The sequence below is a fragment of the Coloeus monedula genome (assembly GCF_965178545.1).
Source record: "Coloeus monedula genome assembly, chromosome: 10".
In the NCBI taxonomy this organism is placed as follows: domain Eukaryota; kingdom Metazoa; phylum Chordata; class Aves; order Passeriformes; family Corvidae; genus Coloeus; species Coloeus monedula.
The window spans coordinates 20,758,691-20,783,006 of NC_138790.1; the positions used below are offsets into that span (position 1 = coordinate 20,758,691).

Sequence of the window (24,316 nt, forward strand, 5' to 3'; positions counted from 1 at the left end):
ACTGTTAACAACCCATACAATAAATAACAAAGATACAGCAAATAATCCAAATTTAATCATTCTGTGTAACTTCAGTTTCAGGGAAAAATTCCATCCTCTTGCCAAGAGAAATTTACACATTTTGCCAAGCAGATTTATTTCTCACATAAAACAGATCTCAGGGGGCCAAGGTCTCCTACAGTCTGAGAAGTGCAGTATGTCTACTTAAAGACTGCAGATTACACTTACCAAGTTTATTTCTAGGAAACGATTTTTCAAGAAGGACAAAAGCTGAATTTTTAACAAAGAACCAAATTTACAGTGTCATGTTTAAGCAAATATGGAAATATTTTCTTTTATGATTTTAATTACATCGATGAGTCATTCTGAGAGACAAAAATGCCCATTTACAAGGTTAACTGAACATGAAGAATAATTTTGGATTGAAGTAGACAATAGCCAAGGGAACCTTCAGTGTTCATATTGTAAATATTGCCGGGAAATACTTACTATTTTGATATACTGAACTTTGCAGATTCTATCTCATGCTCCATAGATTGTATATGCACAGATCTTGAATGAAAACTATGTGGAATAGCTGCTAAGTGACAACAAAAATTCCTCTGGACCACAAGCCTGTCAGAACCACTGCACTCACACATCTTCTGCCTTCAGATTTTCCTTGCAGCATTCTGCCTTGTGTTTAATCTGAAATAGAAAACTTTGCCTAATAGGTGCCATGATGTTTAGAAACAGAAGTCTCCTTATTTATATAAATTCTTGACTTAATTTATTTTAATCTACACAAAAACGCGACAGCAACGCTCGGTATTTGGCACATCTCTGCTTTGTTTTGCATATGTGAAAGAGAAGCATATTAGCATGCAGTGTCAGGAAACATTCCAGCTCAACCCAGCCTCAGCTTTGTTCCTCAACTTGGAAAGAAGTGTACACAGGAGATGAGCAGAGTGAAGAGAATAAAGATAATTGAGGAGAATATGAAGTCAGTGCATCATTTCATTTACATGTAAACACGCAGCTCTTCTCATGCCTATTGTATCTTGAAATAACTAATATTGCCAGGCTTCCTGATCCTCAGATGACCAACAGGGGGTAAGTTTGAGTTGTCCAGCTGCAAATAACCTAGAGCAGTGAAGGTGGAGGAAGGACAAACTCTCCTAACAATTTATTTATGTCCAATTCCAACCTGAACTCCAAACAGCATAAAATGCTTCTTCCTTCCACTTACCTTGCAGAGGCTGATGGACTGAAAAAGAACATGATGTCTGGAACACTCCAATCAAGCATACAGATCTTTACCACCAATGTTATACTAGAGAATCACATTTTTCTCGTGGTATGCAAATGGATATAGAATTCATTTTGAAGATTGTCACATCCAACTGTGCAGTAAAAAAATACACATCAATACCTGTTTCCTCTATGTTGAAAACAGTCTGAAAAGTTGGGTTAGACAACATGTAGCCTATAAACCTATCAGCAATATTAACACTTTTAACATAACATCCTCCAATTTTTATCTGTTTCTTCGAATACCATATCCCTACAAAACCAGTCACTTTGAAGCTCTGTGGTAATCCTCTGAAGACCCAAAAAATGTACTTAGAGGAGATAAATTTCCACTACAACAGAATACAGCCTGAGAAAACGTAATTCTATCTTTCTGCTATTTTCAGTTTTTCCATTTCTAGTCATAGCTACCTCTGATGCTTTGATGTCCTCATAGGAAAACTGCGTGGCAGGTACTCCGAGATGGTTGATGAAATAATCCGAATCTCCCTGTATCTGCACAGAACTCACATTGGATCCTGGACATCTAGTCTTTTCCACACAGTTGAATTCCTGGCTCTGAAAAAACAAACACAAATCGAACTTCTACTTAATTATTTGCAGTCAGACTCTTAAAGACTTAATGCAATATCTCATTTAAACAGCATTCTTTGGGTTGAAGCATCTTGAACGTAGCAGAGAATGAAGTTTTGCTGCAACATGACTGAGTCTTTCAGAGGACAAAGTCATATTTAATTGAGATGGCAGGAGAGGCAAGAGAACAATCAAGGCACATGGAATGTCCCATGCAGGCCAGGAGATTAGAAGGCATCATGGTACCATTGGGAAGATTTTGAGACCTTTAATGGCTACTAAGGAATCAATTTTTTATTCAGTTAATAGCATGCTCTGCCACAACAAAAAGCTGCATGAGATTATCCTATTCAATCTATGATTTGTCTGTGAAATGCTGGCAATGTAAAGAATTCCCCACAACTGCAAAGTAGGGCTTAAGAGAAAAACAGAATGCAAAGGCTAAAGATACACAATACAAATTTTCTGTGTAAGTTGCTGAAAACAATTCTAGTCAGTGAAATCTTTGTATTTCATTCACGTAAGTATTTAATGGTGAAATCTTAGCAACAGAACTGTAATAAATACAGAAACTGGAAATCAAGCCCAGACTGAGTGCTACATACTTGTGTAGCTTTTAAATCCATCAGGTAATTAAACACTTAATAAACAGTAGGCAAAAAGGCTTTCAACATCTATTATAGCAAATAAGATACTTAGGTTTCTTTTCAGGAATATTAGGAAGTTGAAGTACTGAAGACTATTTGCATTCAGCTAACAGTTTACATAGTATAACTTCCTCACCTCTACTTACAGAATTACAGGCTTTCTAAAAGAATAGCTTAAGATTGGTTCTACTTTAACACAAAAATACAGCAAATTCTGTATATTAAAGTCTCCGAGGTTATCAGGAAAATGTTAGACAGAGACAAACCTTGGTATCTTCCCAATTCAAAATTAGCATAATTATTGCTTAACAGTTCATTTCAGTGCTATGAAGAATGCAATTGCATATTACACAGTTTAAATAAAGGCTGCAGAGTCTTGCAGAAAATTATTTTAAAATACCTTCAAGAAATAGCTCCCATTTCATAAGTAATTTTGAAAGGTGATTGTATTACTCCTTCTTTTAATCTGTTAAGCATTTCTGCTCCTGCCATTCTTACATAAATTCACAGTTGTTTAAGGTCTGTCCAAAACGTTCTAACAGAAATGGCAGAAACGCAAACAACAAAGTCATTGGAAAAGGTGCTTTTAATAACCACACTTGTATCTCCTACAGTCTCTCCCACTCAAACCCACTGCATAGCACACATCCACACAAAAAGCCATGTTTATGATTTTATGCATATATTTCTGTACAAGATCCACTGCTCCTTCCAGGAATTGTAAGGCATTTAAGGATCACCCAGTGCTCCACACTGCAGCAGAGATCAGACTCTCCTCATTTCATACTGCCCACCACCAAAGCTGGTCAAGTTTCATAAATGATGAGTAGCCTGTTCTTCCTTTGATGTTTAAAGGCTCACTGATTGATGTGAAATTGTGAAATACAGCTTTTGACAGTTAATTCTGAATATCCACCAACCCCCACTCCAACCAGCCTACCAGGAGCTGAAGAGATGTCTTCCTACAGCAACAACGAAATTTATTTTTTCTTATGTGTGAAGTTCACATATGAAATGTTTACAGCTTTGGTTAAGAGGACTATAAAATATGGTATTTTGGGGGTTTTATATCACTATCCTTGATGGTGAAGGATTAATATTTTTACGATAGCAATGTTCAATTCAATAGTACAGCATTTTAAGAGTTTAACTGTTTTATTTCAGTTTCACAGTTCTGACACACAAGTCTCTGATAATGACAAGTTCAACAATAAATATTTAACCCAGCACTAATATGGGAGAATGCTTTACATGCAAGATGCTGTGCTCTTCCAATCTGTTTTTATTGTTATGCAGACTCTACAACACCAGCATTCTTCAACTCCTTGGTAACAACTGCAAAGTTGTTTTGCATTCATTAAACAAATGAAGTGTTTCCCCAGACTAATGGACTTAAAGAAGAACAGTGTTCTACAATTAATAAAATTAATAAAATTAATTAAAAAAAAACTTTGAAAATGTATCTGGGATAAACTATTAGCAACACACAGCTAACTCCCTGTTGTAGAGTGGCCAAACTGTATTTCTTCAGCTGGTTAGCCTTACAGGAAAAACACAGACTGGCTGCATTTAAGCACTCAGCTGCTCAGGCTGAGCTCCACTGTGTCAGTCAAGACTTCTCACTGGAAACAAACCAAGCCACTGTGAGCCAGTAATCATGGAGTGCTTCATGTCAGTGCAAGGATTCACACGTAGTATTCGTAATCCCATGATTTTATTTCTCTGGAGCTCATTTTGGGTTTTAGCACCATCTTACAGGTTTATGTTACAAATTTGAGGAAATGAAGAGTACCATATGGCCAATTAAATACATTTCATTTGAGTTAATGTTCTAAAATAGATCGGACACATCTAAAGTATAATCAAGTGGTACTTCACTGCAGATCTTATTAGTTGGTTCTGGTTACTAATTTTCTTTACTTGACTCCAGCTTAACTTAAAACATTACCACCTTTTGAAAATGGATTAAAACGTCTTAAGAGCTTTCAACAGGGCAAGTAAAGAATGACCAGTTATTCTTACACTATGTCAGTGATCCCAGCTTCAGAACTACAACAAGGAAGCTTATTCTACATGAATAATCAATCTCTATTTCTGAGCTGAATCACCACCTTTGTCAGGGACTGGTGCAATTAATGACCTGAAGTATAAGAGACCATCCAGAGGAAGTAAAATTGCCTAAAGAAAGAGCTACAGAATTTATTAAATTCACCACAGACCTTGTAAAAATGCAGAAGGCAAGAGATTAGCATCTTTATTACTATAAACATGTAAATCAACAGCAACAGGTAGTAAAGGCCAGAGAAGCTGCACAGCAAAGGACTCACAGGTCTGTGTCTCTCATCTAGAAACACCTGCTACACTCCAGCAAACAGATCATTAGAGGCAGAGGGCTTGATGGTTCTTAAAAAATATTACTGGATGACTGCAAAAGGCTATTGAAAAAAAATCATGGAGTTCCTAGGAATTGCATTAATTCTATGCAAGCATACTTCTCTGTTTTCTTCCAGCTGACTACAGGTTTGGCTATAAACATCCTGTTCTGCTCTGTCTTTACTGATTGATTATATATTGCTACTAATGCAAATCAGCTCTTCATAAAATTATTAGGGAGATTTAATAAGGCATTTTGCCCTGTAGACCTCAAAGTGCTTTCAAATCAACTAAAGGCAAGCAAGGTACCTAATATTTCTGCCTTACCCAACATCATAAAGCAAAACAACTACATAAAAATTAAATGCACAACATTTCCCCAATTTTGAACCTTACCAAACTGACATGATTCAAGTATGTGCATAAATATAATTCTAAATTATATTCATTCTTTCTCTACATAAGAAAGGAAAATCTAAATGTGCTGGTGATAATTAATATTCTATAGATGGAGAGTTGTTGTGGTTTAAATAGCCTGAATGTTACCCACCACTAATGTGATGTATTTGCCTATTTATACAATGCAATCATTTGATTACCTGATTAAAACTACACCAAGAAATCCTATGAGGTAGAGTGACTAAACCTTGCTGCATTTAATTAATGTTATATTTAGATTACAATAATTAATTTAAAATGAGTAAAATGCTGGCTCCTTAGTTTCTTAGCAATTTTTCCTTCCTGCTTATACATATTTTCATTTAAACAAGTATGAAGCTTTACTGAAAATACCTAAAATCTGAACATTATTTAATGATCTTTAAGGGCAACACGAATGCTGTGGTGAAATTCTGTAGCACAGCAAATCAGTCACAGAAAAGAGAAGTTTAACTCCCAGAAACTGCTCCTAGTTTGGGTTCTTCAGCATTGAACACAGTGAAGTGAGAGACGTTCCTTGCACACACACATGTTCCACCGAGAGGAACTTGTCACCAGGGAAAAACAACTCCCTCAAGAATCATGTTTAAAGTCATCAGGGACAAAGAATTCGGCATCATCTGAATCCCTCTGATATTCATGACAGGGCAGGTGATTCTCAAACAGATCACTACAACCCCAGGGATCACCATTAGACACTTAACATTCCCCCACTTCCAAAGTACTCTGTGTTTTCTTACACAAAAGCACCACACCTGGAAATTCCAAGAGTAAACAGTTTTTTAGGCCGTGCAGGAAGGGAGTACCACATTTTTTACAAGAAAAAACTGCCTCAGAGATAAACCACATGGCTTTAAAATAATTGTTCTTTGAAAAAGCCTGCAGGTATTCAGCATGACAGAGAAGGCCTTTTTCACCCAGAGGAGAAGAAGAAACAGAAAATGATGAAAAACAGAATACTTTCAAAAGGTCAGGTCAAACCAAGATTAGCCAAGAACCAGTTCTGATGTTGTATTCAGATTTCTACTGAACTGAGGAAAAGTCAGTTTACCTAAGCAACACAAGCTGCCAAAAATAAAACTCCAGTTGTACCTTTCAAAATTGCGTGAAGGAATTTTTGCATTTTAATGGCGGCTTCCTAAAAAAAAAAGGCAAATTACAATACCAGCGGTTATAAAACAAACCATGGATAAATATCTATGCTTGGAGCAAAAAATTTAAATATATCATTGTATGTTGCACTACTTTGCAAACTGGAATTATTTTTTATTTAGTTTACAGCTAGAAAACATGAGACAAACTTAATCCTGTAATTCTTGTTCAAGGCTTTGGTTTCTGTTAAGCAGCATTTGCATACTTTTAAATAATTGTCTTATTTTTAAAAAAAATATGACCATCAGTGTAAGATCTTTGTAATAAATGGTACTTCATGGGACTAAATCACGTTTTAGATGCAAAATTTACATCAAACTGGCAAGAAATACAAAAGCAAGGTAGTAAAAAATTACATAGTGTAAATTTAATTTTCCATCCTGCACTTTTTCTACATTTAACTTTATCTACTGACAGTCTCTCTCTGATTCCTGATGCTTGCTATATGATTCTGGATTACATTTATCCTTCCTATACCCAAATTGAAGTCCCATGCCTCATTGAGTCAGATGTTGCCAACACCCAGTACAAACTGCTAGGAATTTTAATGGCTTTTTAAGGAAGGTAAAAATCAAGCAGGTATGTTCCCATTTGATAAGAGAATTTCAGAGCAATCAAATATTTTAAGCTAAAATTACACAGCATGAATTATATAAGTGGCAAGACGGCAACTGGAACGCCATCAGCAGCTCCAAGTACCTTAAAAATACAGAGTTATAAGGTTTAAAAAAATTAATTGAGAAACTTGCACACACCTTTGGTAGCTGTGTTTCTCCAAAGTATGCGCTTACCCCAGAAAATACTGCATTAGAACTTCTTCCATATTTTTTTCATCACCAGAGGTAAAGGAACACTCTCCAACAATGTGGGTAAAGTGACTTAAAAGACTGAATTTCCATGACCACAGGCTCAGCCTCACTATTGAGTGCGTTACGTTTATTGATGGTAAATTTCAGAAAACTGGTTACAATTGTATTCTGTTACGATGGACAACCCAGAAATACTGTATCAAGAGGGAACCTGTCTCCAGAGCCAACTCTGAACACACTGAAAACTTAGGATGCTTTTTTCCTTTAGAGCTTATATTTTCAAATCTAGTTTTGAATATAAGCAATTTTTGAGCATGGAATGGTTGGATTTGTAATTAAAGGATGCACTCATTCTGTTTTTTGATAATGTAAAAAGTAGAACTCTCCTGGACTTAATGGTGCTCAAGGTTTTTCTTGCTGTTAATGCAGCAGCAGGAAAACTGGTCAGTGTTACTTGTCACACATATAACTGAGATACTGTGAAACCTAGGTTTGATAAAATGCAAATTAATTTGGTTAGTATAAAACACTAATGATCTGGGACTTGACAAGAACTGCATGACTTGCCAAATGTTTTGTGCTGTGATTTGTTGCTAATATAAAAACACAGCTTAAGTAGGTAAAATGATTAGGATTTGACAACAAGGCCTCATTTTCAAAAGGCTGATATTTTGTACTCCAAGCTGTGGCTTGTAAAGCATTTTGAACGCCTGAAGGCATTCTCATTCTGTAATACAGAGAGTCAGAAAGACTGCAAACCTATTTTGGTGCAGTCTAACTTTGTGATGATCAGGCTCTGCCATGCTACTCATTTTTGGGATGCATCATTCAAACCCTCCAAGTGGATAATAAATAATTTATGCCAGTGACATTACAGCCTTGCTTCTCCATACCCCACAGGAAAAAAAAGAAGAAAGATGTCTCATCACTCTGAAGGGGACAGATACACTCACTCTATTCTTTGAAGAGTTATATTTCAGGATCTCATGAGTATCCCAAACAGGTCAGTCGTGGGAGGTTGGATGCCAAATGAATATGCAGCAACATACTCCTCACTGGTTTTCAATACAATAGCACAAAGAGAAAAAATTCGGAGAGAAAGCTTCCATGACATCCTTCCAACAACAGTGAATTAAGGCTCACCTGGTAAAGCAAACCATGAAAGTAAATTTATGGGGTTTTTAATGACCAACACTATCCCCTCAGTACACACAGCACATGCCTGCAGGAGCAGGAGCAGTGGCTCCCACTCAGGGAACCACATGGCTCAAACCACCCCAGAACTCCAGCCTACTTCTGGAAAACAAAACAAACCCAAACCACACCACACAAAGAGCAAAATTTGCACTTGTATTGCAGCACCTAATGTTAGAAATTAGGCCCACAGTTGGGTGTAATATGGATACTACAGCTTGTAACTACTCTAATTTACATTTCCAACCTACTATCAGCATTCCATGTCACACTTCCTGAGCTACCCAGAACTCAGGATCTGTGGCATTTCTAGCAGAAATGTTTGCTAGCACTACTTCCCAAACACACCACCACTTGCCAACATGCGAATCAGCTCTGTAAAGACACCCTGATGAGCTTTATCACAAAGCTGACCCACAAAAGCAGATGCATCAACTCTGCTGAGGTCAGCCTTCTGCCACCCCTTCCCCATGCAGGGCTTTCTTTTCACTGTGCTGAGATCTTCAATCTGCTGTTTATGAGCATAACATAAACTCAAGGGTTTCACTACGAAATAACAAGGAAAATCATTTATCCGGAAAATCATTTATCCATGTCCTACAAGTGAACATATTACATGCCACATATTCCCTGCTCCTCCACACACATTCCCAATATCCAATACTATATCAGCTCTTTTAAGAACCCTAAAATCCTACTGAATCATCCTGCACACCTCTACAATGCACACAGAGGCAGGACAGACCCACAACACCACATTATCCAGGTAAGAGGGGACACGTATATATAAACAACCATGGTATAGCCAGTCCAACAGTCAGGTTTTTGAAGTGGGGGAGAAATTGGCCATCAAAATCTCTGGCTTTATTACTGTAATCAAAGACTGGAGTAAGTTTAATCGCAATAGACGCACATGAAGAAGCTTTTTTTTGGCACAGAACACCGAAAATCAGACATAATTCTCTGGAAGAACTCTCTTGACACATGGGTAAACTATGGCTGATCTTGCCTCATGGCACCAGCCTGGAACAAGGCTGAAGAAATTTACTGCTGACAAAGCTTTACCTTGCCCTGAAACCTGTGGTCTGACACTGAAACTTCTCAATAGCAATGATGCATGAACAAATCACCCCCTTCAAGCCACACACAAAACGTATTTTTCATTCTTTGAAGGAAAGTCACTCCCACCACTCCACACAGACCATGAAGGTCAATAAACTACCATCATACTTTCCATATAAAAATCCTCTTCTGGACTTCAGTGGGAATTGAGCAAATGGCATAACAACAGTACTTGCACTTAAGACATCGAGTATCTGTAGAAATCGAATTTTTCAGAAAGATAATCACAAAGCAGATTTATTAAAGTGTGTCAGCACCACAAATACAGGTCTCCAGGCTCCACTGCAAGATAAATTAAATGATCCAAAAGATGTCAAATGATTTTATTTTTACAGCAGTGGGGTACTGTAATACTCTTTTCCTGACTGGATTCTTCCAACTTTTATCTACTTAAACCATGAGAAACTGTCCTTGGTGTTGCCTCTGTACAGGAAAAAAAATAGCAGTGAGAAAAGGAGAAGAGAAAAAGCTAGAGAAGGGAAAAGCCATATGGTCAAATGACTTTTTCTTTCTGGTTTCATAGAAGAACTTCACAGACGTTCACTTGAACTTGGTTTCAAGAACTATGAAATATTAAGTCTTGGGAGAAGAACTACAACTAACTGAATAACATGTAATTTTAACCAGACACATGAATCTGATCTCGTCCAAGGAACTTTGAAAAGATCTTCAATGAAACACAGAGCAGCCAGCTATTACCCAAAACTCATCATACATCTAAATGATGTGTTTGTTTGCACCTTGAAAATTAAGATTATTATCTGAGATATTTCCAAAACCTAAGTATAGCACTGAATAGGGATATTTTTATTTCTATGTACTGTCAAGTACTACAGGACTAAAAACACATTTAAATTTTGTTAAGAAAATGTGGAGTTTTATTAACAAGGTTTCAGGGATATGTCACAGCTTTTTCATAGCAAGCAAGCAAATCACAGAAAGGCTGATAATGTATTTTATTTCAGAACTGATTAGCAGAGTTCTATAATACAGAAAACTGATAGCTTCTAATTACTGCACAATATAATCTAAGAAAAGTACCTAGAACATTATATTTCAGGTTTAATCCTCAAAGTCTGATCTTTAGAAGTTAATTTTGATGCAATAAATCTAACTTCCTGAAACAATGCACACACAGTCTGTAAGGAAGAAATGTTTTCACGGCACAAATTGAGAAATCAAATTGACAAATCCAGCAAAGTGCAATCTAAAGCTATTTACTCTGGTAAGGAAGACTAGTGAATGCTACATATATATTTTTCTGAGAATACTAAATAATACAGCATCTACATGAATTTTCAAAGGTGCAGGTTCTAGTCAGCAATGTGGAAAAAATTTCCTTCACAACCCAATATATTTTAATGGACTAAAGCTACTGAATTCCATAAACATGAACTCCTTTTTCTCAATATTAAATCCTTCTCCATGCATTACACCTGCCACAGTTTGTATCTCTGGCCTCACTGCTATAATTGTATATACAAATGATTGTATGGATAGGAATAGTTTTCGTAAGCTTACCAGTTTTATTTGTAGGTACAAAATCAAGTGTGTATTTGCACAAACATACACACACACACACACACACACAGGAATTTTCAAATTATAAACAGCCTGGAAGTTCCAGAACATGGTTTGTATTGTCCTGGTTGTTGGTATGGTTGGCATTTATATCAGAATTCACAAGTAAGAACTCAGATATATTTAATAACATCCTTTCTGCCACAATTCAGAGTTGTGGGTCTGAAGCCAAACACAACATTCATATTGTCTACTTTACACTTTTCTTTCAAAAAGGGGGAATATTTTTATACTGAGATCAATTGTTTTCATGTGAGTAGCAGGTTTCTATCCAATAAATAATGAAGGTGTTGACTACCACTCAATTTAGTGGTTCTGTCTGAAAAATGTTGGTAGGAAAAGCTCCATTCCAAGACAGTTCTCCATTGACATGTAACACCTCTGAAGATTTATCAGTCAGCTTGTGTAAACTAGAAATACATGATTAGTAATTATCCTAAACCACTGTTTTTACTGTGATTTCCAGAGTACCACAGAAGATGTTACATTAAAGTCTGTGCTGCTACCTTTACAAAATAAACATGGGATTTCTTCAAAAGACTAAAAAGAATTTTCGTGACACAGAGATGTCATCTGTGAAAAAAATCTTACTGGCATTAATTACCCTCCTTCTAAATCCTTTTAAAATCAATTATAATTTCATTTTATCTTGAGTTATTATCAATATTAATCAATCTACAGTTACAGAGGTCATTGCAATTCTCCTTTGTAATGTTAATTCAATGTTATCTCACTTTTAGCTTCTAGAACACCCCTGGCCTCCACATTTCAGTTCACTTTGGATACCCTGGGCTCTGTTCTTATGGGATACTGAGACTTTACAGCACAATTCATTTAAGCTTTTTCTTCATTTCACTGACAGGATGCCATAGCTCTGTAGTAACTTGCAATTACAGATGCTGTGTGTGGTATACTTACAATATTTAAAAACATAATATTTACTTAGCAAGACCGAGAAAATTACCTACACTGTCTTCTCTAATTTTTATGATTTCCTATTAGTTAATCTGAAAAACGTCAGTCATGGTAAAAACTAATCCAAAAGTCACTTCCCTTGCTTGTCTGAAACACATCAGTTAATCTCAAACACCAAATTTCACATTAACTTTGAGGAAAATGTACCAATTCTCTGAAGCTGATATTCAGCGTACAAAGTGTGTAATTTTCTTTTGTGTATAATGATAGCTTTTGTTCAATACGTAAAATGGTGGTTGCAAAAAAGAATAAAGATCACCCATGCAAGAAAGGGAAAAAAAAACATTACTCTTTAACTGTGGTGACTTCAATAAATGATAAAAATTGTTCCAAATTACTGTGATAGAAGTCAGGCACAGATCATCTGAGAAAGTTTTATAATCTTGTAGACTAGAAGCTGAAACACATCAGAGAAACTCATTTTTGCAGCAGAGCAAGGAGTTGAATCAAACGATTGCTTGAAGCCCTTGTAAGTCTTCTTTTTGTATCATCAAAGGTGCTTTGCATATTCATTTGTTTGTACATCCTACCTCATCACACCTCCTATCTGGCATCTGTAAAATAAAATTCTCATTTCCTTTTCTAGAAAAAAACAACCAAAAAACAAACTCAAACCAAGTAAACTACATGTTTGTTTCAATTATAACAATGATCCATTAATTTACAGGGAGAAAAAGACTTTAAATGATTTTTTTTTTGCCCCCTCCCCCAATTCCCCAGAGCCCCAAAGAAATATGTACTCCAATATAATTGGTTTCAAAGCACCCTCGATTCTGAGCATTCAGTTCCATTTTAGCTGTTTTTAGCAGGCAAATGTTTTACAAGCTTACTTGAACATATTTTGTAAATAAGATTTATGATGCTTTTGTGGTGTTTGGAGTTAATTAAATATTTTGACTGACAGCTGCAAATAACGACTGCTACTTGTCTCAGATAAAAATCTAATCATTACACAGACCTTGACAAGGAGCCAAATGCAACAGAAAAAAAATGCAAGAAATAAAATACAGCATACGAGACAAGTTTTTTTTTTATTTAAAAATAATGAATTTAAAAGCAAATAAGATGTTTTGTAACTAGCATGAGACACAGAAATTTAAAATATCATAGTACTATGGAGTTCATGTACACCAGCTATCATGTCAGCCTATTCCATATAACATTAATTTCTCTTTTGCCCGTAAGTTATTAATTAGTGGACTATAGATTTATGTTTATAGAGTTAAAATGACCATAAACAACCATTCCCCTCATTCTAATCCCAACCTGAAAGGAAAAAACAACTTGAAGTATTTCTGTACTATTTTTTTATGTTGCCTAGTAGCCTAAATTCCTCCTTTTCTACTGATTTTTAACCTCCGTCATTTTTTTTGATAAAAGCCTGACATAAAAACTTGCTGAACTTACAGGATTTTAAAAGTATACTGGTCACTTGTCCATTTCATGAGAGAAACTTTAAAACTAAAAGCTAACTGACCAAAAAGCTTTTCAGAACAGATATTTATTACTTAACTACCAGTAGTAGAAAATGTGAATAAACTAAGGGTTTATTCCACAAATGTTTGGACATATTTTTGGATTTCAAACTGCAAAATTAGGAGGTGATCTCAAAACTTTTAGTTAGCCAGAATTGTTGCAAATCTCTTCCTTGCCTGTCACAACACTGCTAATGTATGAAACATCAGGAAGACCACCTACATCTCTATTCACACCAACCCACGAGTTGTTTATTAACCTTAACACTAATTATGTTTTTCCTTTCCATTCAGACACAAAACACAGTGGCTTCCTAGGAGTGCTCAAAAGCCTTAAAAAAAAAAATAAATAGCAATAAATTAGAACTGGGTGTGCAGCTTTTTAAAAATATTTACAACTAAAATGAAAAGTGATCATTCTCATGTTAGAATAAAAAATGAACCATGTTCAAACTGAGAGGAAGCTAGTTTCCAATTTGATTTTTTTAGGGGGTGTTTGTTTTTAAAAGTCTCCCTTCTAGTGCCAAATTACCTATGGACAGTAGAACATTGATCCTTTTTCAAGTAATTATTCAGTAACATATCTAATTGAGACAAGGATGACATGACACAAAGTAAAGAAGTCAGCAGCTCTCCTAAATATGTTTTAAGGCTCCTCTTGAAGGGAAACTTAAGCATTTAAAGTGTTAAAATAGAAGGCTACAAAACAGGTTTTGAAATCCCTTTCAATGCTCTGTCAAGAGACAAAGGTTGGAGCTTTATGACCTTTTAGCTGCTGAAAGAAAGCTTTTTGCAGAACCTCCAAGAAAACTATTTCTTGCATTTTGGCTTTTCCTGACATCTGAGATTATCTGCTGCAAAATTTTTCTCTGTTATATTCAGTGAGGTCCCATTCTGTGTGTACTTCAAGACAGGAATTGTGGGAATTGTGGCTTTTTGACTCAATAAATAAAAATGCATCTCAACTACATGACAATTAATTACATTAAATTAATTAAAACTTCAGGAATAATTTGGAAAATACACATTTTTTCCCACATATATTCAATTGGCTTGAAATTACTTTTGAAATTTCACATTCCCAGTTTATGGTGTCCCAATAATCCCCCTTCTAGCTCTGTTTAGTCTCTTTTTTTACACTGGATGCGACACCATCACCACAATATGCTTGTGGTAAAGAGATGAAGAATGAACAAACCAGGCAAACCCCAGAACAGTTCAAGTTTATGCTTGTGATTATTCAAACTATCACAGTTTTAAATGGATTTGGAATGATTTTCCTCACACCTGGTTTCAATGAATTCATCAAAGAAATTCATTACTAAGTTCTTGCCAATAAATATGTCTAAGTTAAAATTCTGAGGGTTTTTTTTCCTTCGGATAACTGACATTAACCAGGTCAGGTGTTTGTTTGGGGATTTTTTTTGGCTTTTTTTCTTTTCCCTTTTTCTTTCCTTCTCAAATCTTAATATTTATTATATAGGTATGCCTAAACAAGAGACGCAGAAATTCAATTAACAGCCTTAAAGCAATCCAGCTTTTGTTTTCACATGTAAGAACTGTTACTGCGACAACACTGAAATTAAAGGGGTGACAAATTTATGTAACAAAAATATGCCCATAATTTTGTGGTGATTTCTAAACCTGAACCCTACAAGACAGGTAAGAGTCCTCCAAGCATGGCAAGGGTCTATGTTGAAAGAGAACATCTAACCTCAAAATCTCTCAGCATGAGCAGGAATTCCAGACTGCACCCACTGGGGCTCAGCTCAACATTTTCACCTCAGTTAGTGGCTTACCATCCTACAGAAATACTTTTACTGTTCCTGGGAGAAATAGCTTAAAAACCAAACCAAACCAAACCAAAAAACCCGAACAACCAACCAAAAAACCCCACCCAAACAAAAAACAAACCCCACACCTTCCCTGGTTTCTACAAATCTGCAGCTTTTCCCACTCTGACCTCTCAGTATGTGACCTGCTCAGTACTCTATGAAACAGCTCACCATTTTACACCAGAAAAGAGAGGTACATAATTTAAAAATAAATATCTTCATGCTTTTCCAAAGAATAATCCACCACAGCTCCAAGGCACACTGAGACAGAGGGAGCAGTACTGTGCTAAAGAGCACTTCAAACCTTCCCCTTTGGAGGATACGAGGTTTAGCACGCTCAGAAAGGCCATACTGATACTTTTGGCAAGGTTAAATATATACTGCATTACTGAAAATAGGTCACATTTTTATTTATGACAAACTAATGGTCTGCTTTTCATTATCCAGGTGCTTTCTTTCCCAACATGGATCTGCAAACTTAAGAGTGAGTTGTGCTGCACAAAATTAGGATTTTTTTTCTGTGACATGCTATAGTAAAGCCCATGGCTGCAGCTGTTGTGAGCCAAACAACATAACCTGACTTAAGCCTCATTTCATTTTATACTAATGTCTTATCAATTCTGATTTAAAGGCGCTTTTTTTCTTTCTGGTTATTTTGCCATACACCTAATTTTTGCATGTGCATTTCTTTCCCATGGGCCGTTTGTGTAGCACAGCTTACAGCTATTGAGTCAATTTAATTTCAGTCAGCAACACAGTTAATGATGATGAGAGAAACAGCAAGAAACAATGATTTGTGTTTATGTAGAAAATTTAAAATGTCCAGAGCTCTCAATCTATCTTCTTTTGTAAGAACTAAATTTTACTTTTAAACTCTCGACATGAAAGCTTTTCTATCGCTAAGAAAACACCTTTCTATCATCATGAAAAGTCAGTTCTGGAGAGAAATAATCAAGACAAAATCAAACAAAGGAATATTTGGACAGAAGTGAAGTTGGTTTTTCTAATACTTTCATCTGGCTAAAGTGTCTGGAAGGAAAAAACAATTCCCTTATGTAGAACAGCTCATTATATGAGACAGTATTAACTAGATTGGACAATAGAAACCTTGAACCAAACCCCATTTTTGCAGCAGAAAAGGAATTACTTCCCTACTCCAGCATTACACTTAAAGGTAATAAAATGCTCAGATTTATTCAGTTTCATTCACAATAGCTATCAAAGAGACATTTAAATTTCAAAACATGAAAACCTGTCTGAAAATATACATCATTTACACCTGTTAGAAATCTATGTTGTAAATACAGGGAAGGACATGGAAGCAGAAAGGTGGAGTCATCAGGAACAAAGGACTGTACCAGATCTCCAGTAAGATCACAGCTGGAAAACTGGTTCATTATTGCATTATGCCTTGCTAACAAACCCTTTTCCCCACATTTAACAGCAATAGTATTTTCCTAACATCAGAATATATGAGTAGGTTTAAATTACTCACTGTCTGAATCAGCATTTTTCTATTAAAATTATTCAATTTGGAAGAAGGATGAAAAATATAGGTAACAGTGGACAAAGCAGCACTTTATCAAAAGAAAAAAGTGGTTAGAAGATGTAAAAAAACCCTCCTGCAAATCAAATCCACCATTAAATGAAACTTTTCCCACTAGAGAAGCAGCATCTTAATAATTTAATAGAGTTTGCAATGAAGTACTGTCTATATTAACAGCATCATTCAGATTAGGAATCCTTAGGAATTCCTGAGACAGAAGTTGACAGCATAAACTTCTGATTCTCAAGAGATTTTCTTTTGTTCTCAACACATACACAAAAAGGAACACCAGCAATCAAATATAATGCTAAAAGTGATAATAGGTAAAGACTGAAAACTCATGGGGAAGCAAAAATCTTCTGTTATAAGGCATAGAACAAGCAACTCAAATAATCATGTTTTTTCTCACTCACAACTACTGATATACAGCACTAGGAAATCCACTAGTAATGATGAAAGTATAAAAAAATAAATGAGAAACACAGAGAAATTGAAAGAAGAGAATCAATGCTGACATTAATGTAAGGGGTTTTTTTTTGAAAAAAGATCAAGAAATAATGATAGTAACATCTATGCAGAAGCTTATCTTTGGTTCTACTTCATAAAGAAAAAAGAGCGTTCTGTCCATAACACCACCTTTAAATGCAGAGATGTTTTATGCCTTTTACTCCATTAGTGGAAACAAATACTGATAAATAGCATGGAAAAATACTTGGCACAGTCATTTTTACTGATCAACTCGTTCATCAATAGCTGTAAATCACTCTTTTCCTTGGGAGACAGGAGCAGTAAGTTTTGTTGGGCTCAGCAGTAACAGCAGACCTGGAGTCTGATGGTCACACAATCAGTTAAAAGACAACAGCAATGAATTTATGTTTCATAATATTTTTTTTTTTGTGACATGTCCATTATAGAAAAAATCATTAATGGCCTTATTTAGAGAGAATGAATCCCAGCCTTGAACAAACCCAATTTACCAATGACACTCTGCCAACAAATGGTGATTCACCAACTGAGCAAGCGAATTAACCATCATTTTCCTCACAAAATAACAGTAGACAAAAATATAACTTGGCAGTACTTCCCTCTTGTTAATGTGGACACTAATTAGTTATATAAAAAAGATTTGAATTAAATATGTCAAGGTCTCAGAACTGTTTGAGTTCCTCTTTGCTTAATTAATCCAAATATTTAAATTAGCTTCTTCGTGTTAATTTGGTGTTTCAACCAGAATCCCACAGACAGGCATATAAAATTATTATTTGCAGACTGCTTATGTAGCTCCCTTTTGAAACCTGCAACTAATATGAAGATATAATCCCTTTACACAAAACATCTTTAAGAAACATGGTCTCTGTTAATTAGCCAAGTGCTTATTCTATTCTCTGATTGCCAGACCTCACATAGCAGACAACTTACAAAGTTTCCTGATTCTTCTTTTCATTGTTAAGTTTAGAATGTCCATACAAACTGCATTTCAGATAAAACTTCTTCCCTACTTTTCCCCAGAAATTAAGGGAAAACAAATATTTTGGAAACTGCAGCGATTAGCAGCTGTCCAAGCTTTTATTTTAGAAAAAAGAACAGCACAGGAAGAGAACACTGCTGTGTGCATTGGCTCATTTAAGTTTGCTATTTCCTCACAGTTCTCTTTAAATTATGCTCCTTGCAGCATCCACAGTGTGATTATTCTTCTCTTCCAGGACAAACTACAGTTTTTCACTGTTATCCCTAGAATCCTAAAACTTATACTCTGCAGGCTTTTCTAACATGTATTAATTTTCCCTAGGAATACATTCTCCCTCTCTTTCACACACAACTTTAGTACAACAGTGAGAATTGAACAAAACCCAACACAAATTGTGAGATTTCAGTCTCCCTTACCTCCAAACAATGTTATGACACTATTTAGCAGTAGAAAGAAAAATAATGCATGACAGTTTCTTCTGTTGTGGTCTAAAATTGGAATTATGAGTTTTGCCATTGAATCCAAAGGCACAGTGCAGTATCTTCCATGTATTCACAAATTATGGAAAGCTTGTATCTAACTAAACAAGAAAGGCTATTCTATCTTTTCATTTTAAAATGGACTGATATCATTAATTCAAAATTCCTTTTTCACCTTGTTTTCTGTTCTAACCTAATTTCAGAGCTCTTAAAGATTAAAATGATCCTTTTCTCTCATTAGAATTTTTAAGCTTATCTTTGCAACCTGCACCTGTAACAAGAACCTCATGTGAATAGACTCACAATGTCTTCAAGATGAGATGAGCTCCAAAAAGTCACATCTCACTCCATTTGCACTATCATAACTTAGAGGTAATATGTAATTACACTGTCTTCCTGGCAAGTGCTGGAAGTAATATCAATATTCTTTATAAGCAGATCAGTTTTCCAGAGAAAATCTTCTGGACACATGGCAAATTGTGAGCACCCATGGGAACAAATGAAGATCTGTGCTGGGCTGTTCCATCACTGTCAATACATTTGACATGAATTCAGAAATCTAGCCAGCATTTGGAAGCAATAATTCCCACAAATCTTTTTAATGTCACAAACTGTATGACAGTTATATTAATTATAAATACTACAGAAAGGAAAGCCATACAGATAAAATTCTCCCAGGCATTTTATCCTTTACTTTTTAAATGGGGGTTTAGGGTAAACATGCAGAAGGGATACACTCTCAAAATTAAAGAAACAGAAGTGAGGTGGAAGGTGTTTACTGGGACTAAAAAAAAAGTTCTGGTCATGTGTTACTAATTAACAGTTGCAAGGCAAGGCTGCTAAAAGGGGCTCTGTCCATACTGCTGAACAGAACACAACTGCTATTACCAGAATTACAAAATATTATAACACCACAGAAATAAAGTAGAAGTGCAAAATAGATTTCCTTTGCTTCCTCTCCGAAATAGAGGGCATGAATGCAACACTCATACTAACATGACATTTATTAGAATGAAAGAATCAAGTCTTAATAAAGTGATAAATAGACAATAAAGAGACTGCTGCAAAGCTCCAGACAATTTAGCTTTCAGATCACTGCCATGGATCGTGTTGTGAAGTCAAAGAAATAAAATGAGGAAAAACCAAACAGCTCAAGGACCTAATGTAATAAACTTACTCCCTTAAATGGCAAATACTTGTTTTAATGGAGACAGAACTGCCAACACCACTAGGTTAGCAAAAGGCTAGCAACTTTTCAGGATAGTATTTCTTGCAAATACAATATTAAAACTGATAATAAAATTTGAATTGACATATCCATAACACCTAAAGACTCACATATATAACATTATAAATAATTTTCCACAAACTGAAGCTTTTTTCTTTTCTCTTAAACAATGTTGCATCACATTTCTCATACTTGCACAGAAAAATGCAGATTCTTTCCATGAGGAAATTACCACTTAATCACTGGACAGGAGAAGTGGTTAAGACATTGCTAAGAAGCAATTTACTGATACCATTTTACTAACTTAGATGAACAATTGCCAAGCCAGACCAGTCTTAAACTGCATTTAATCCAAGATGCTGCTTTGATGAGTGTTTATTAACAAATGCTTCAGAGGCAAGTCAAAGAAACATCAGAGTAAGTATTTGTTTGGCAAACTTACAGAAAAAACATCTAAAAAGCATAATTTATTTAAGTCAAACTGAACTCCATTGCATGCATATCACTTCAAACTGGTTTTATCATTTAGAATGTGCCTTATACTATTTTCCATTCATGTCAAATACTGATAATTTCAGAAACCTCAGGAACAGCAATAAGGTCGTTAGTTCAAGGGCTATATGCTCTTACACCAATGCAACCATGGAATATTCTGACTCCAGATGAGCTGCAAAGGCATCGCTGAGCACTGAACCTGACATACTCACTTTAGACAGTATTTATTATGGTAAGAGTAACACTCTCCCCACGTGTCATGTTACATCTGGAAAATACACGGGTTTAAATTGAGAAACAGCCTGGAAAGACCTCGATAGGATGAGAAAAATGTGCTCTGTGCTAAAGAACAACAAATATGTTAAATTTGTCAAAAGGTAAAAAAGCTGTAGGCCATGAAAGTATGGTGAGGCTTTGTATAACGAACAGGTAAAAACAAGTTATCCCTTCCAACCTCTTAATCCATGATTTTTCAAAATAAAATTTAACCGCTTACTTAGTAAAAAACACTTCATGTGTATTTGTGAGGTTAAAATTCTTAACACAACTTCCACGTATCGTTGTCTACTGCCAACTGATTTTAAGGGGGTTAACCATGTAACTTCATAAACCACACATGAAGCCAAATATTTTATTTCTAACCTCTGCTGCCAGCTGCTGAAGAGAAGGGGATGCAACAGGGTGTAAAGTTGAGTTGCCTGTGATTGGATTATGGAGGCTAACGTAGGCCACAACATTTCTTTGAAGAATGTTCTTGAGATCCTACAAGAAAAGCAGAAGAATGGTTACTACTATGCATCATTATAATTAAGGCTGGTTTTATTCTTTTGGTTCCTTCTAGGGGAAAACTGCACCCTACATTTCCCTCCTCTGTGATGCCTGGAGTATTAGTTAACCACTGCTTCTTACAATATGCTCTTGTGAACTTCAAACAGTATCTTAGTGCTATTTCTCTACATAGCAGAAGTTATAATTCCATTTCACACATCATCTAAAGAAAATGCAAACAGGTCTGGGAGGAATTAAAAATTACTACACTTGTAAGGCCAAAAATGAAAACATTACACACTGTGAAACAACATGATGGCCTTTTAAACTTAAGCCTGACAGAAGACAAACTTCAAAAGCAGTCATTATCAACAGTTACAGGACTCAAATATTTAGAGACCAAATTCAGATTTGAATTGCATAACTTTTCCAGTGTTTTCATTTTATTATATTTTAGACTATAAAAATAGCATGTACAAACTGTTTCAATTATTATCTCTTTTTTAAAAGGATCCCCTTTGCCTTCTCAGTAATGAGTTCCTCTTTGCATGAAGTGGCTCTTTATATTAAACAGAAGGGGTGTAACTCAATTACATCTGATGCAAAGCTGACTTGAAGTGGAACCTAACAAATTTTGCTTCCAGCCTGGATCTTTTCAATTTGATTTTTTTCACCCCCTCTTGTTTCTGAAGAATAATCATGTTGGAAGTATGAAATTTCAATAAAGGCTGTCTGCTTCTTACGCATGGTAAAAAGCAATTAACTCGTCATTTTATCTACTGTTTTAATTCATAGAACCATTAGAGTTGGAAAAGCAGCCATGAAACTCTCTGTCAGCTACTCCTTTAATTTATGACCCAAAGTCCACTTTAGCCATGTAGGATCATCAATACTTTTTGAAGTATTTTCTTTCAATCAGCTGATTCCTATTAAGTTGAAAGTAAAAGCCCAAGGAATTTTCTGTTCCGGATTCTACCCAACTCCTAAACACAAATCTGTGAGAAGTGAATCACCACCAGCCATGGAGACACTGCAAGGTTTATCTAATTAATGTAAACCATGGCATGGTTCTCTTCTTCCTCTCTTGATTCACTTCTCCCCACACTAAGCCCATCAATTAAAAATGATTAAATATTAAACCCTCAAGAAGGTGGAAAAGCTCTCTAAGCTGTTCCTGGACCTATGTTGTTTTTTGAGGTTTTCCTCCCTCTGTCAAACCCTGGCAATGCCCTTTCACAATGCTGTGCTGAATTAGAGAGGGAAATCAGATCCCAAAGGTGCTGTATGTGCAACCTCCACAGCCATGGCCACATCCTGCCATCTCATTATCCCCAGGAACAGCCTCCAAAGATGCTTCCCCTGCATTTGCTATGTGGTACACGAATGAACACAGACAGACCTCAGAGACCAGTTAATGAGCCCCAATTTCCATGTGGTAATTTCCTATTGTTTCCATGCTTTCAGCAGAAGTAATCCTTATTGCAATGATTCCTCCTAAAGCTGTTTTACCTCGGCCCACTCGTAGGAGCCGATGTTCCCAAAGGCTGTTCCTCCCCACGAGCAGAAGACCACGGTCCGGTCAGGCCTCCAGCCCCTTTTCACCTCTGCCATCAGGGCTTGGAGCAGTGCTGTGATGACAGCAGTGCTGCTGGCCCATCCTTGCCCACCATAACCCTTCAGACTGCTGTGATGGCTTCCAACGACAACGTATCTGTCTGAAATGAGGAATAAAAAAAAACCCCAAAAAACAATAAATTTTTTTTTCTGGATACTCAGATTAAAAGAATTCCAAATAACCCTAAAAATGAACTGTATTAGTAGTGTGTAATATCATTAATGCAACACAAAGCTGTCTACAAAAATGTACATGATCATATACAAGACAATCATACAACAAATATACACAAAACTGTGAGTACTAGTTAAAAATGAACTAGTAAATAAATATAGTTTTCTAAATTAATCCCCATGCCCTTGCCTTCATTGTTTGCTTATTGCTTTCCTTATAGATCTGATAGAGATCATTTTAACAGCCAGGACTAGGTCATATAAACAATCTAAAATTTCCATGCTCACAGTAGATTTTTATGAAAAAACTACAAAATAATAAGCAGGAAATGATCTTCAATACACATTAGCATCCAAAAAAAATATAAAAAAAAGGTGTGGCAGTACAATGGGAAACATAAAGAAAATACACAGAGTATTAGTACTCCCTCACCTGGAAGACTGTGTTCAGTGCTCCCCACCCTATCTCAAAAAAGACATGGCAGAAACAGCAGTTGAGCAGCTGGCAGCCAAATTAGAGATCAGGACTTAGCCTTCCGTGGAAGGAGACATTAAAATACCTGGACTGCAGGTTTAGAGAGGAGACATGACAGAGGGATAGAGATAATGAATGATATAGAAATGGTAAGTCACACCTAGCAGCTGTGTTAATGCTGGCAGAAAGCATTCTATAGAATGAAAAGCAAGAAGTTTCAACCTGAAATAGAGAACATGCCTATGGTTACTCACAAACCACCTCCCTCCCCCCCCCAAAAAAAAACAAACCAATTTTTCCAGATAAATGAAATTAAATCTTCATCTCTCAAGACATTATGTATAACCCTAATACCACTCACAAGGGAAAAAAAATCCCCTTATTTTATTCCAGAACCAATGTGTTATGACATAACATGACTGACTGGTGTGACTGAGGCTTGTCAAGAAGTCAAAGCAGAGTTATTCTGAATGAGCTGTTAAACTATTACACCTTCTGTGTGAGATAAATTCACAACCCTCTTTGAAGGATTGCTTACTGGTTTTGTCCTGGTATTTTGTAAAGTCTCCTTCTGGTCCAGATCTAGACTTTTAAAGGTGTTCCTT

The 24,316-nt window shown here is 35.9% G+C and overlaps 1 protein-coding gene across 1 annotated transcript in view; it reads right to left on the reverse strand.

The window, feature by feature from the left end:
- Window positions 1-24,316, reverse strand: part of NAALADL2 (N-acetylated alpha-linked acidic dipeptidase like 2) — a gene marked incomplete at both ends in the record, with an annotated part of 311,905 nt that overhangs the window by 67,415 nt on the left and 220,174 nt on the right. Inside the window, 3 exons of the mRNA XM_082287835.1 lie at window positions 1,702-1,848; window positions 21,323-21,442; window positions 22,958-23,163. Coding sequence (XP_082143961.1) covers window positions 1,702-1,848; window positions 21,323-21,442; window positions 22,958-23,163 — 473 coding nt within the window. The remainder of the gene's footprint in view (window positions 1-1,701; window positions 1,849-21,322; window positions 21,443-22,957; window positions 23,164-24,316) is intronic.